General features: G+C 49.1%; 5 protein-coding genes across 5 annotated transcripts; 3 read left to right on the top strand and 2 right to left on the bottom strand.

The window, feature by feature from the left end:
* Nucleotides 1–2,338: 2,338 nt before the first annotated feature.
* On the top strand, nucleotides 2,339–3,284 carry FSUBG_5089 (nuclear WD PRL1; the record flags this gene model as incomplete). The annotated part of the gene is made up of 4 exons (XM_036683147.1): nucleotides 2,339–2,376; nucleotides 2,473–2,584; nucleotides 2,648–2,985; nucleotides 3,035–3,284. The coding sequence occupies 4 exons, from the start codon at nucleotides 2,339–2,341 to the stop codon at nucleotides 3,282–3,284; spliced, it is 738 nt and encodes a 245-aa protein (XP_036539396.1).
* A 372-nt stretch (nucleotides 3,285–3,656) lies between these two features.
* Nucleotides 3,657–4,448, bottom strand: FSUBG_5090 (uncharacterized protein; the record flags this gene model as incomplete). The annotated part of the gene is made up of 1 exon (XM_036683149.1): nucleotides 3,657–4,448. One exon carries the CDS (start codon nucleotides 4,446–4,448, stop codon nucleotides 3,657–3,659), a length of 792 nt encoding a protein of 263 aa, XP_036539397.1.
* Nucleotides 4,449–5,577: 1,129 nt separating this feature from the next.
* Nucleotides 5,578–6,647, top strand: FSUBG_5091 (KTI12 (TOT4); the record flags this gene model as incomplete). Its single annotated transcript, XM_036683150.1, has 2 exons — nucleotides 5,578–5,583; nucleotides 5,640–6,647. 2 exons carry the CDS (start codon nucleotides 5,578–5,580, stop codon nucleotides 6,645–6,647), a joined length of 1,014 nt encoding a protein of 337 aa, XP_036539398.1.
* A 1,711-nt stretch (nucleotides 6,648–8,358) lies between these two features.
* Nucleotides 8,359–11,052, top strand: FSUBG_5092 (cell division control 48; the record flags this gene model as incomplete). The annotated part of the gene is made up of 5 exons (XM_036683151.1): nucleotides 8,359–8,408; nucleotides 8,482–8,509; nucleotides 8,565–8,620; nucleotides 8,671–8,920; nucleotides 8,971–11,052. The coding sequence occupies 5 exons, from the start codon at nucleotides 8,359–8,361 to the stop codon at nucleotides 11,050–11,052; spliced, it is 2,466 nt and encodes an 821-aa protein (XP_036539399.1).
* A 949-nt stretch (nucleotides 11,053–12,001) lies between these two features.
* On the bottom strand, nucleotides 12,002–12,541 carry FSUBG_5093 (uncharacterized protein; the record flags this gene model as incomplete). Its single annotated transcript, XM_036683152.1, has 2 exons — nucleotides 12,002–12,353; nucleotides 12,411–12,541. The coding sequence occupies 2 exons, from the start codon at nucleotides 12,539–12,541 to the stop codon at nucleotides 12,002–12,004; spliced, it is 483 nt and encodes a 160-aa protein (XP_036539400.1).
* Nucleotides 12,542–12,936: the final 395 nt, after the last annotated feature.

Below are 12,936 nucleotides of genomic sequence, written 5' to 3' on the forward strand. Positions count from 1 at the left end.
TCATAACTTTCCACGGCCATGCGGATATCGCTGGCTGGAAATACCGTGTATCGAACTCAAGACCACCCATCCTTGCTAGCTGAAGAAGCTCTCGGACCCCAAATTTCGCGTGGGCTCTTGATGAAATAAAGCAATTTAAACAGCACCGAAACCACTCAAACTTTCAAGCTCCAGCACGATATTCATTTAGCGAAGTGGAGTTTGTCAAGTTTCCAGACGGGACCATTTTCTCAAACAGGGTGGCCACATGGCAGGCTTGTTCCGCTTTTGTTCTACTACTGATGCCCATAACATGCAAATCATCTCCAATACAACCTCTGAATGGCATCATCACGGGCTGGTAACCAACCGAGGCTGGGAACAAGATTACGGATGCTTCTCTTTTCCTTTCGATGTAACATATGATCTTTGGTTGCTAACTTTAGTATCTTGGACTGATCTTCAGTATTGCACGCCCAGCACATTCACACAATGACAGTGGCTACCTACTCAACAACGCAGACACTCTCATAACAAGAGTTGCAAAGCTCTGCAATATCCACTTGCTCATTGTTCCTTGATCCTCACTTACTACCGGTTGATTGTTGAGAGATCTGCATCAGACCTTGCTCTGGAAACTTTGGTAGGATGAGACCAGGCTTGACCATGACAAGTCCCCTGGACAGACAATCTACTCAAGGATACATGGCGAAAAAGCTATTGTCAAGTGACAAACTTGACCAAAGCCCGATCAAATCGGATCACACAACTCGAGTGATGGTTGAAGCCGGTCAGATTCTTGGTCAAATTTGAAACGGAGATTCAGTAATCTGGTGTGCGGATGGAACAATCTGGCTCAGCCTCTGACGATTTCTCAGGCAGACGATGAATGACGGTCTTCAGTTTGCACTCGCAACAGGAACACGGCTCTCTCTACAGAGTATTAAAGTCTGTACCAACAAGAACGGTTAAGGCGGTTGAGTTATACATGATATGGCAAGTCGAACTTAATATAGTCAGACAAAGATGTGGCGATGACCATCCAAGCAAACCACGACACTACTTCCGAGGCAACTTCGAGAAAAGCTCTGGATATTTACTTCCACGATGCGTTGATGTTAGCCTTGGTTCGGTTTTTGGGTCATTTGATGATCGATGGCATGCGAGTCAACATGATTCTATCCAAGGCTGAGGCCAATTCAGCGATACAGCTCTCAACCAAATACCTGGCAGAGGGCAGTGCCAAGTCAATGTAAATCTGTCAGACACTGAGCTTAGCTTGAATATCCGTACAGCCATCGGTCGGGAATGGCAATCTTGAAGATCGAAAGTCTGTTTCCAGGCCTAGGCTTCTCAGCCTAACCAGAGACACTGACTGAGAATGGAGGCGTATAAGCCAAACCCCGTAACAGGAAATCAATTATTAGGGGGCTGCCGCTATCACTTATAAGTTCCCAAACCCCTCTGCAAGTTGTTATTAAAGTTTGCTCTTGTCAAAAACACCTTGTAATTGCTTTGTTCTGCTGCCTCGACTTGACGTCGAGTGGCTGAAACTTTGTGTAGGAATAGGTCTGCAGAGTTGAGCCTTTGTACACTTGGCAGCGAATATTCGTTCATTACTCCGCTTTTTGTAGATATTGCTATGATAAGTGTTGAGATCTGTATGAATAGTAGACGCTTGTGGTGAAGAAAAGGTATCACAGTTAAGAATATTATGTCCATGTCCATCTGGTGTATAAGAAATCCAGAGCCCATATGATTGGCTGATGACTCGAAAACTTCCATAACACTGGAAGCAATTGCCCGGCTATCAGATCAAGACTCAATCATATTCAGGCGGTGATTGAAGTCTGTTTCCAAGGCAAGCATGAATTTTCCACTCTTCATGAATTCGAAGCTGAAATCACTCTCCCCACGGTTGTTCGATGTTGCGGTGGCAAAGCAGATCTGAACCATTGGGTGGCTGGATCAATAGCTGCATGCGATAGGAGGAGCCCCAAGGTCTAGATCTCTATAGCCATTAAACAAGCTCCTCTCGGCCCGGGAGTGCTCTAAAGAGGCCTCGTGTCTATGAAGATGGCAAAGGGCAAAGGGCAAGGAAGCGGCGGGGAAATCGTTGATAGGTGCCGTATATAGGTAGACGAAGAACTATGCCCGTCTTGGCACCATATCACTGTAGCTTGGCGGCGCCACTAATTGACAACACTTGCAGATCGCCAGCTCAACACCAGAGCCCAAGCTTCAACTTTCTCACCGACAGAGCCCAGAACAACGGGAACGGCAAAAAGGTCCTCTTCTTGGGTAGACAAAACGGGCAAACGGTTGGAATTGGACTATTCTGACTTGAGAAAAAAGCAAAATGTCTATTCCTATGCATCGATTGGGCGGTCGCGGTACGTCATCACAGAACATGGAAGTTGTTGTTTGCGCCGGAATCGGCAACGCGAGAATTCGAAGTGCGGCGCTTTGATATGAAACTGCAAACACTGACAGTTCGATCTGGTTAGCCTTTGCCCACGACGATGACGATATCGAACAAGAGTACGATCGATTGAGAGACCTGGCGCGAGCCGAGGCGGAGAAGCGCAACGATTGCTTCGCGCGTGTACGTTGAATACAACTCATGTCGGCCGGGACGGCAATACAAGGTAGCTAACTTTACTTGCAGTCGCGTCAGGCATATGAAGACGGCGATGGTGCTGGAGCAAAGGAGCTCTCCAATCAGGGCAAGGCACATGCTGCCCGTATGGATGATTACAACCAGCAAGCGTCCGATTTCATCTTCCGTGAGAACAACGCCTCTGGTCGTGTAGAGGCGGACTCGATCGATCTCCACGGTCTCTACGTCGAGGAGGCTGAGCGTATTCTTGAGGAGCGCATTCGTGCAGACCAGCGCAATGGACAGACACATCTCTATGCCATCGTCGGCAAGGGACACCACTCAGCTGGTGGTGTCCAAAAGCTCAAGCCCAAGGTCGAGGAGCTGTGCCAAGAACTTGGTCTCCGGTACGAGACTGATGAGGGCAATACTGGACGGATTATCATCAACCTCCAGGGCGGAGATCCTATCCCTCCCTCGCACTCTGGTGGTTACGGTGGTCACCATGGTGGTCAGCAGCATCACCAGCCTCAGCATCACCAGCCTCAGCATCACCAGCCTCAGCATCACCAGCCTCAGCAAGCATCACCAGCCTCAGCATCATCAGCCTCAGCACCACCAGCAGGGACAGCAGAACGACGACGACGGACAGGTACTACCTTGGATTTTGAAGAAGCTGGAGAAGGCCTGCTGTGTGGTCATGTAAACCTTGGATATACTCTTTTGAGTCGCCATTTGTGGAATGCTTCTATAACGCATTTATACCCCGATATTATGAGGTTGGAGAGATTCTGGCTTTCTGAACTCCTTTTTTGTGATCAAGATACTCTTATCTTGTCAAGCATTCTGGAAAGACTAGATGATCTAGATGAAAGACATGCGAAACGTTTGTGTGCGGAATTGAATTGATCAATTATGTGTATCAAGTCTTTATTTGCTCGCTAGACATAGGAAATATGTATTGTATGTAGATCAAGGCTCCTCTATACCCAAATGCACCGGTGAAATCGAACGCTCTCACGTTTTGTTACAATATATTCAAAAGTCTTCTCCGCCACTTTTCTTAGACATCCCTGGCTTATGCTTCAGTCGAGTCCTTAATGTTAATCATCTCCTGGCTCTTCTCTGTGGGTTTAGAAGCCTTACAGAGAGTGAATCCAATGGCCTCGCAGATGATCGCGACCATCATCTCCATAATTATGCCAGCACCGAGATACATCCAAACATCCTGCTTGTGGCCGCCGAGGATGAGAACGCAGGTGTAGGCAAGTCGGACAACGACAAAGGGCAGAGAAGCACCAACGGCGATAAGGAGACGATGCTCGCCATCAGCAATGTAGGACTGGCTACGGAGAGCAAGGAAGAACAGGCCCAAAACCAAGACAAGTACAATAATCATGAGGATGACACCAATCTTGCACTCGGAGTTGTACTTGACACTGGGAGAGGAGCCGTTGAGTTCGTAGTCCGAGTTTGCACCGCCAACTGAGATAAGGATAATGGCAGCAAGCATCAGAAGTTGGATCGCACGCTGATAGATTGGTAGAACGACGGGGCCGCCCTGTCGCTTGATAGAATCGAAGCAACGACTAAGCAGGCCGAGAAGGATAAGGATCAAGGGGCCGAGACCGAGACCGTTCAGGGTAAGCCAGCCAACGTAAAGGCTTGTGTTGCTTGGGTCATTGATGGTTGCAAGGAGCATTGAAGAGCCGATTAGACGGGCAAGTGATAGGATGCAGATATAGAGCCAGCCAGCAGTGCGTCCAAAGCCATGAGTCTTGCAGAGAAAGAGGGCTCCGATGAGGATGAAGGCATAGATAACAATCTCGGCGATGGCGATGTCATCGTGAGTGTCCATAGGTCGAGCCATTGTAGTTGAATTTGGTGTGGTAAGTACAAGGTCAGTTGAAGTATCAGGATGGTCCTTGGGGAATAGTTGAGTTGTAAATGAATTGATGCTAGAGGAAGAGTATGGAGTGAAGAAGTGATGAATGTATTGTTGTTCTGGTCTACTGAATACCTATTTTCCTCAACTCGAGATATCCAGGCATATTTATACATGTCACCGTCGACTCACATTCCTAACTGGAATATAGGAGATGCTGTGTAGGTAGTCGGCACAACGGCAACATCATAGCCTCAGTTTCTCCCCACTGACTATCGACAGCTCGAGACAGTTACCCAAGCGAGACAAGGTCATTTACCAGATATGCATGAGAAGCAGAGACTTTACCATAAACCTTGCCGCTGTGTGGTATCATATTCCCGAGATACAGGGTCGCATGCAAAATGAGAATGCGATGTCCCTCAAAGGCTGGGTTCATTCATCGAATCGCATGCCCAATTTGGTTTAGCTCGAGATCTGCTCAAATGGGATTACAGGGTTCTGGTCTGTGGCTGTAACGAACCTTACCTTGTAGGGCTGTCTATTCGAGTGCCGTGATCCGTGTGAACGACCAAAGCGATAGCGAATATGTTAGTCAGTGACGCTTCTTCTGCATGTAAGATCGTGGCTTGTACATATCTGCAAGGGAAAGTTCTTTGTTGAATAGATCAATCCATTACTCTTTCTGGAAGTTCTTGAAACTGCAAGTATCGACATCTGACTACCTAAGGTAAGGCAGGGTACCTTTGTTGCTTCGGCTTTGCCGCCTCGAACTATTCTCCCGCTGAAGAGAGCAATATGCCACAGAATCTCTTTGAAGTACTGAGGCTTAGCTAATAACGAATTGCATTATTCGAGGCCGTCACTCGAGCTTTGTTCTGTTGATCTATCAAGGGTCTTGCAGGCACCAAGCTAAAGTAACCCCACACAAAGTGAACCCTCCAAATGACGTCGAGCCTTTCTAAAATTCTCCAATCGAGAACTTCCTCCACTAACAACGAGACCTCCATACCAACTTCGACAGCGCCGAAAGAGGCCTCATATCCACACTAGGTACTATTTCCAATTGAAGTTGTCAATCTAGGAAGTTTGAATCGTTTCCTCTCACCAGACGATGCCTGTGTGTCCCCCATTTTGTGTCAACTTACACGACCCCTCAGCTAAATCGTTGCCCAGCTCATCATCGTCTCTGGACTACCTACCTCAGGCAAGTCGACACGATCACAACAACTCTACGGTTACCTCTCCAAGCGTATCGCCGACTCGAAATATCGCTTACACCTCATCTCTGACGAGTCCCTCTCTATCTCCCGTTCCGTTTACGATCTTTCGAGTCTCCCAGCTCATACCAGGTCTGCGAACGCCTCAGAGAAGGATGCCCGCGCTACAATCTATGGCGCCGTGAAGCGCGTACTTAGCGACAAGGATATTGTGATTCTTGATGGCTTAAATTACATAAAGGGTTGGCGATACCAACTGCACTGCGAATCTAAGGCTGTGCGCACACCGAGCTGCATACTGCAGATTGGATGTTCGGTGAATAGGGCACGGGAGGTAAACGAGGCCAGATTAAAGAAAAGAGAAGCTGGAGCATCCAGTCCTGCGGATAAAGAAGAGGCAACGCCCTCGGCTACAACTTCTGGCGATACGATCGCGGACTCTACAGAGCCATACGAGCCCGGCAATTGGGACAACTTGGTCTTTCGATACGAAGAACCCAACCCCATGACCAGGTGGGACAGTCCTCTCTTCACACTTATCTGGGAGGATGATGAAGCCCAAACCAACAAGGTCTTCTCCGACCTTTGGGACGCGATCGCCGGTGAAGCCCGCAAGGTTGTGCGCCCGAATCAAGCAACAATACAGCGCGGCCGCGAGGAAAGTGGCGACTACTTGTATCTCCTGGATCGCGAGACGTCGGATGTTGTGAAGCGGATAGTCGAAGCACAGCGAGAGGGTGACGACGTTGATGAGGTACGGATACCGTCTGGCTCTTTAGAACTGACAATACATTTACCCGCGGGCAAGAAGGTTGGCCTCCCACAATTACAAAGGCTAAGGAGGGCGTTTATGGGGTTGAATAGAGGTGGTATTGGATTGGAGGCTGTGGGCGATATGAAGTCTTCACGACTGAGAGACACATTTGTGACGTATCTCAATGACGCGTTTGAGAAGGATGAGTAGTTAGTATCTCTATAAAGAGTGTGCCGTCACTTCAAATGCTCCCAGTACGGTTCAATGTGATGGCTTTGTGATGCTTGATGTGACTATAGAGTCAGATGCTTGCTTCCATGATGACACAATGAGCTTTCTCACGTGTCCAGGGAGTTCATAATTGTTCATTGAGATACATCTCCGGCCGGGATGTACCTGCGATGAGAAAATGAAATCAGTATAGTACATTCAAACAAATGTGCTCACCCAGGTGTTAATCATGAGTTGAACATACCAACAGAGCTTATGATTGGTTGTAGGTTCTGTAGCTCCAGGGTAGCTTCTAGATCAAAAGGCATACCTGCCTGCATATGTACGGACTAGACATTATAGGTAACATAAGAGAAAAGTTAGGATATATATCCAAAGCAACGAAAAAAACTCGAACAAGTTTAAGATAGACGTAACAAGCTTAGTTTTGACTTGTAGGCCATGAGACTAAATATATGAAATGTCGCAAGTTTTATTGCTCCTTGAGGGTAACATCAGACAGTGTACTCCGTAAGGTAGGTAGGTACCTTAGGTAGCTGGGATGTTAGATAAACGTGAGAAGCCCGAAGCTCGGACGAAGAACAACTGCAGCTAGTACCTCACGGTCGACAGGAAGTGTTTTGAGGAGCCCGAGTCATAGCACGGCCCCGGTTGACACCATTCCTCACCTTGCCGACAAGTTCAATGACATGGATCGTTCCATAATGTTTGTCAGCAGTGTGCAGTGGGTTACCGAATGTTTCGAGATTTGAGATGGCAAAGAGGCGAGACGATTTATAAGATACTTGAATAAATCATAATGGGCAAAATAGCATTGGGCCAGTGTTAGAAAATAGCGAGTGAGTCGAAACTTGATCCATAAGTCTCGTTAGTATTGCCATCCGAGACGCTGAATGTCAGGTAGGCAACTGGGGCCGCGCAACAAATAGAAGCCTTTGATCCACCATGACCGCCATATGCAGACAGTTTGAACATTAGACCGAGCTACCAATGCAAGAGCTAAGTTCTGTCGAAGGTTCCTGCGTGGCACTCAACAAGGTGGCGGGATCGTGAGCGAATATGTGTAAGAAAATATAACTTGCGCGGTGTATTTAAAATCATTATAGAGAAAACTAAAATGTTCATTTGCAACCAAAACTCACCTTGTTCCAGCACAATGGAAGCTTCTGCTGGCTTCCACCTGTTTTGCCGTTGTAGTCGTCACTCTCTGTTTGCCTGTTGCTACCGCCTTGCGCCCGCCTCTGCTTCATCATGCTAGTGCCAGCCTAAAGCCCCACCATCGAGCACGGCTGAGCTAAGCTACTTTCACGCCTGCAACATCATTGTTCCGCCCCGATTCAGGGCATCCGGTGATATCATTGGCCCACAGCTGTGGCGGTCGGCCAGTGAATCGCTGTCAAACAGTTCCGATGAGAGGGAAGGTGCCCTGTGGCCTTTGAGAACAGCTCGAACCTTACCTCCAACCTCACCTCTGCTTTAACTCTTGCATCTCTCAAAGTTCAACACAAACTTTGTCTCTACATCTCCCCACGAATTCTCCTCTTGTGCAATTTCTATTTAAACACACATCACACACGCAAGAGCCATCACTTGGCTTTTTTTCACTTACCTTGCAACACTCACAGCTCCCCCCTCCTTTCGTCATCACCGAGCCAGCATCAGCTTCGCCTGAAGCATCCAGATAACCATCATGGCTCCCCAGCCTGACGAGCACCACCCCCACAAGAAGGTCAACTTGACGTATGTGAAAACCTAGATCTGGATCTATTCCGATCACTGTTCTTTGGCAAGCGGAATTACTGACAAGATACAGCGATCCTTCCGGCGCCGAGATCAAGAACGTTCGTGACATCGCATCTGATGAGATTCCCCAACATGCCGCTAACCTCTGTACAGGAAGATGATGTCGCGACCGCGATCCTCAAGAAGAAGAAGAAGCCTAACCAGTTGATGTAGGTGCTTTGCGCTGTACAGTTTGCATACAATTACTGACATCGCCAAGGGTCACCGATGCCGTCAACGATGACAACAGCATTATCGCCCTCTCCGAGGCCACCATGGACCAGCTCCAGCTTTTCCGAGGTGATACCGTTCTGGTTCGAGGCAAGAAGAGAAAGGACACCGTCCTCATCGTTCTTGCTGACGAGGAACTTGATGATGGCAGCGCTCGCATCAACCGAGTCGTTCGCCACAATTTGAGAGTCAAGCACGGTGATATGATCACCATCCACCCTTGCCCGGATATCAAATACGTCAGTAATCACTGAATACAAAAACGAATTAGCTTCTAACATTTCTGCAGGCCAAGCGAATTGCTGTTCTCCCCATCGCTGATACCGTCGAGGGTATCACCGGTTCCTTATTCGACGTTTTCCTCGCTCCCTACTTCCGAGAAGCTTACCGACCTGTTCGCCAAGGAGACTTGTTTATCGTCCGTGGTGGTATGAGACAAGTAGAATTCAAGGTTGTCGAGGTCGACCCTCCCGAGTATGGTATCGTCGCACAAGATACTGTTATTCACTGCGAGGGTGAGCCTATCCAGAGAGACGAAGAAGAGAACAACCTCAACGAGGTCGGTTATGATGACATTGGTGGATGCCGAAAGCAAATGGCTCAGATCCGTGAGATGGTTGAGCTTCCTCTCCGACATCCCCAGCTTTTCAAGTCTATTGGCATCAAGCCTCCCCGAGGTGTTCTGCTCTACGGCCCTCCCGGTACCGGTAAGACTCTAATGGCCCGAGCTGTTGCCAACGAGACTGGTGCTTTCTTCTTCCTCATCAACGGTCCCGAGATCATGTCCAAGATGGCTGGTGAATCCGAGTCAAACCTCCGAAAGGCTTTCGAGGAGGCTGAGAAGAACTCCCCTGCCATCATCTTCATCGATGAAATCGACTCTATCGCCCCCAAGCGTGAGAAGACCAACGGTGAGGTCGAGCGACGAGTCGTCTCTCAGCTCCTTACCCTCATGGACGGTATGAAGGCCCGCTCCAACGTCGTCGTGATGGCTGCTACCAACCGTCCCAACTCTATCGATCCCGCCCTTCGACGATTCGGCCGTTTCGATCGTGAGGTCGACATTGGTATCCCTGATCCCACCGGCCGTCTTGAGATTCTTCAGATTCACACCAAGAATATGAAGCTCGGCGATGACGTCGACCTGGAGCAGATTGCCTCCGAGACACACGGTTACGTCGGTTCCGATGTTGCTGCCCTCTGCTCCGAGGCCGCTATGCAGCAGATCCGTGAGAAAATGGATCTCATCGATCTCGACGAGGACACAATCGATGCCGAGGTTCTTGACTCTCTCGGTGTTACCATGGAGAACTTCCGTTTCGCCCTTGGTGTGTCCAACCCCTCCGCTCTTCGCGAGGTCGCCGTCGTCGAGGTTCCCAACGTTCGCTGGGAGGACATTGGTGGTCTCGAGGAGGTCAAGCAGGATCTCAAGGAGAACGTTCAGTACCCTGTCGACCACCCCGAGAAGTACCTCAAGTTCGGTATGTCTCCTTCTCGAGGTGTGCTGTTCTTTGGTCCTCCTGGTACAGGTAAAACTATGTTGGCCAAGGCCGTTGCCAACGAGTGTGCCGCCAACTTCATCTCCGTAAAGGGACCTGAGCTTCTCAGCATGTGGTTTGGTGAGTCTGAGAGCAACATCCGAGACATCTTCGACAAGGCTCGTGCTGCCGCTCCTTGTGTTGTCTTCCTCGACGAACTTGACTCCATTGCCAAGGCTCGTGGTGGATCCATGGGTGATGCTGGCGGTGCTTCTGACCGTGTCGTCAACCAGCTCCTGACTGAGATGGATGGTATGACGTCAAAGAAGAATGTTTTCGTTATTGGCGCCACCAACCGACCCGAGCAGCTCGACCCTGCTCTGTGCCGACCTGGTCGTCTCGACTCGCTCATCTATGTACCTCTGCCTGATGAGCCTGGTCGTCTCAGCATCATCAAGGCCCAGCTCCGCAAGACCCCCATCGCCTCCGACATCGATTTTGGCTACATCGCCTCCAAGACTCACGGTTTCTCTGGTGCTGATATCGGTTTCATCACACAGCGTGCTGTCAAGATCGCCATCAAGGAGTCTATCGCTGCCGATATCGAGCGCCAAAAGGCTCGCGAGGCTGCTGGTGACGAGATGGACACCGACGAGGATGCTGAGGACCCCGTGCCCGAGTTGACCAAGGCCCACTTCGAGGAGGCCATGCAGATGGCTCGCCGATCAGTATCTGACGTCGAGATCCGCCGATACGAGGCTTTTGCTCAACAAATGAAGAACGCTGGTCCTGGTGCCTTCTTCAAGTTCCCCGAGGCCGGTGCTGAGGCTGCTGGTGCTGACGGCGGTAACTCATTTGGCGATGCTGGCAACGATGATGATCTCTACGACTAAGGACGGCAACGACTGTATGGACATGAGTCCTTTGTATTCTAATAATTTCACTCGCACATCTCTACATTGGCTCGTAGGATGCTAGTGAGCAATCTACTCACGCATTCTATGCGGCTGATATTCGAATGGGAGTTGGTAGAATGGTAGAGGAAAGAAGAACGGCAACCTGATACTGGCATTTCTGATGAGCCAGAAGGACATGAAAGTAGTCACGGCGTGACTCGAGACGGATTTGCGTTTGATAGATGATGAAATTGATTCCCTTAGCTTTATGTCAAGTCTAAAAGTGATTGTTTCCCGTGTCCTAAATTGACTGTACTCTAAGCAAATGCCATAAATCTTGGTTGAGATAAGCGCTTCCTGCTTGGCCTCTGTACTGTTTATTGCCTTTGATACAAGACTTTTCTTGAACGGTCGCCCCAACACGATGAAGCTGAAAGCAGCTCCATCAGTCTGGCCGTCACGTAGGAGATATTCATACAAGTACATCAGCCCTGTGGCGCCAAGAAACGCAGATATTAAGTTGTCACCGTAGTAAAATCTTCAGAGATTGTCATCAAGGTAATGTCTATTCATTTGTGTCATACGTAGTTATCGTCTCGTGTCCATGTTTTCGGGATCCTGTCTCCCTTCCAACACCTGCGCGAGTATGTTCGTTGTGTATTATATATAATATGAGTTAGTTTGCTATTCAAGAAAGGCCCCCGTTAAGCTATTCTTTTGAGCTTATCCTGACTTGTCCGGTTTTGCGTATGTAGGACATGCTGGTGTATGGTGGTAAGAACCCGAGTTATCGAACCCTTATTGGGCTTCTCGCAGTGTTTAGATATTGTCTTCGATTTTGTCGTAATTCAGAATGCCGGGCATATTTTCTGATGCGACGAGATGTATTCTATCACCTCTTGACTTGAGAATTTTCCTTCTGAATGTTTCAAGGTATAACCGCATCTTAAGCGGTTCCTTCGTCCTCGATGTCGCAAACAGCTTCAAGGCTCTCTCTGGTGACGCGAAGAGCCTCCTCGATTACCGACTCCGGCACAGCCAGACTAGGCTTAGCATCGGCAGCACCATTAGCCTTCGTGGCATTGCCGTTTGTTGCGGGCTTAGCGCTCGTTCCGTTCGAGCTCGATGATATGGGGTTGAGGGCGGAATCGTGGCGGACATCTTCGAGCACGCGACTCAGGAGGGCGGGAAAGGTTGTTACTTCGCCGGAGCGCAGCAGAGCAAGTGCATGCGATTGGATAGCCGTAGGCCAGTTTGTAGAGTGAGAGTTCAGTGCGTGGAGAAGAGCATCTTGTATTCTTGGGTAGTGTGTTAGTAGCATGTCATGATAGAAACTGGCGAGGGAGGGGGCGTACTTTGAGACGTGACCGTCGCGCAGAAGGACTGTGTTGATTTGTGACCGCAAATCTGGATCCAGAGTTGCCTGTGTGTGGTTTGCGGCGCTGGATGGCACCTTGACGGGGGTAGAGGGTGCGTTATTGGACATGATGGCGATGCAGGTGGAGGATGATCAAGTTTAGTCCTGCTGAGGAAGAGCGTAGACGGGAGAAGACGGAAAGTGTTGATCTGAGGGGGCTCTTGGCCAATCGCAGTAGGCTCTTCCTTGATAATGAGCCAAATATCGTGTGTAAGACACGGCGAGAGCGTTCGATCGGTCGCTCCGAAGCTCGAATGTTGCCCGCTGGGTCAGGAGTATCGCTTCGTTTATCGCCAAGATAACAATTGAACTGCAACAGTATGATTAGCGGCATTCTCCGGCTTGAGAAAAGGGCCAAAGTAGAGCTTTTACCTACCGACAATGTATAGCTAGAGGTCAACTCAATGATACAGAAGATAGAGGTTGATCGTCAGAATGTAGTAGCAAGGCTGAGGCTGGGGATA

The sequence above is a fragment of the Fusarium subglutinans genome, assembly GCF_013396075.1.
Source record: "Fusarium subglutinans strain NRRL 66333 chromosome Unknown NRRL66333_c0000047, whole genome shotgun sequence".
In the NCBI taxonomy this organism is placed as follows: Eukaryota; Fungi; Ascomycota; class Sordariomycetes; order Hypocreales; family Nectriaceae; genus Fusarium; species Fusarium subglutinans.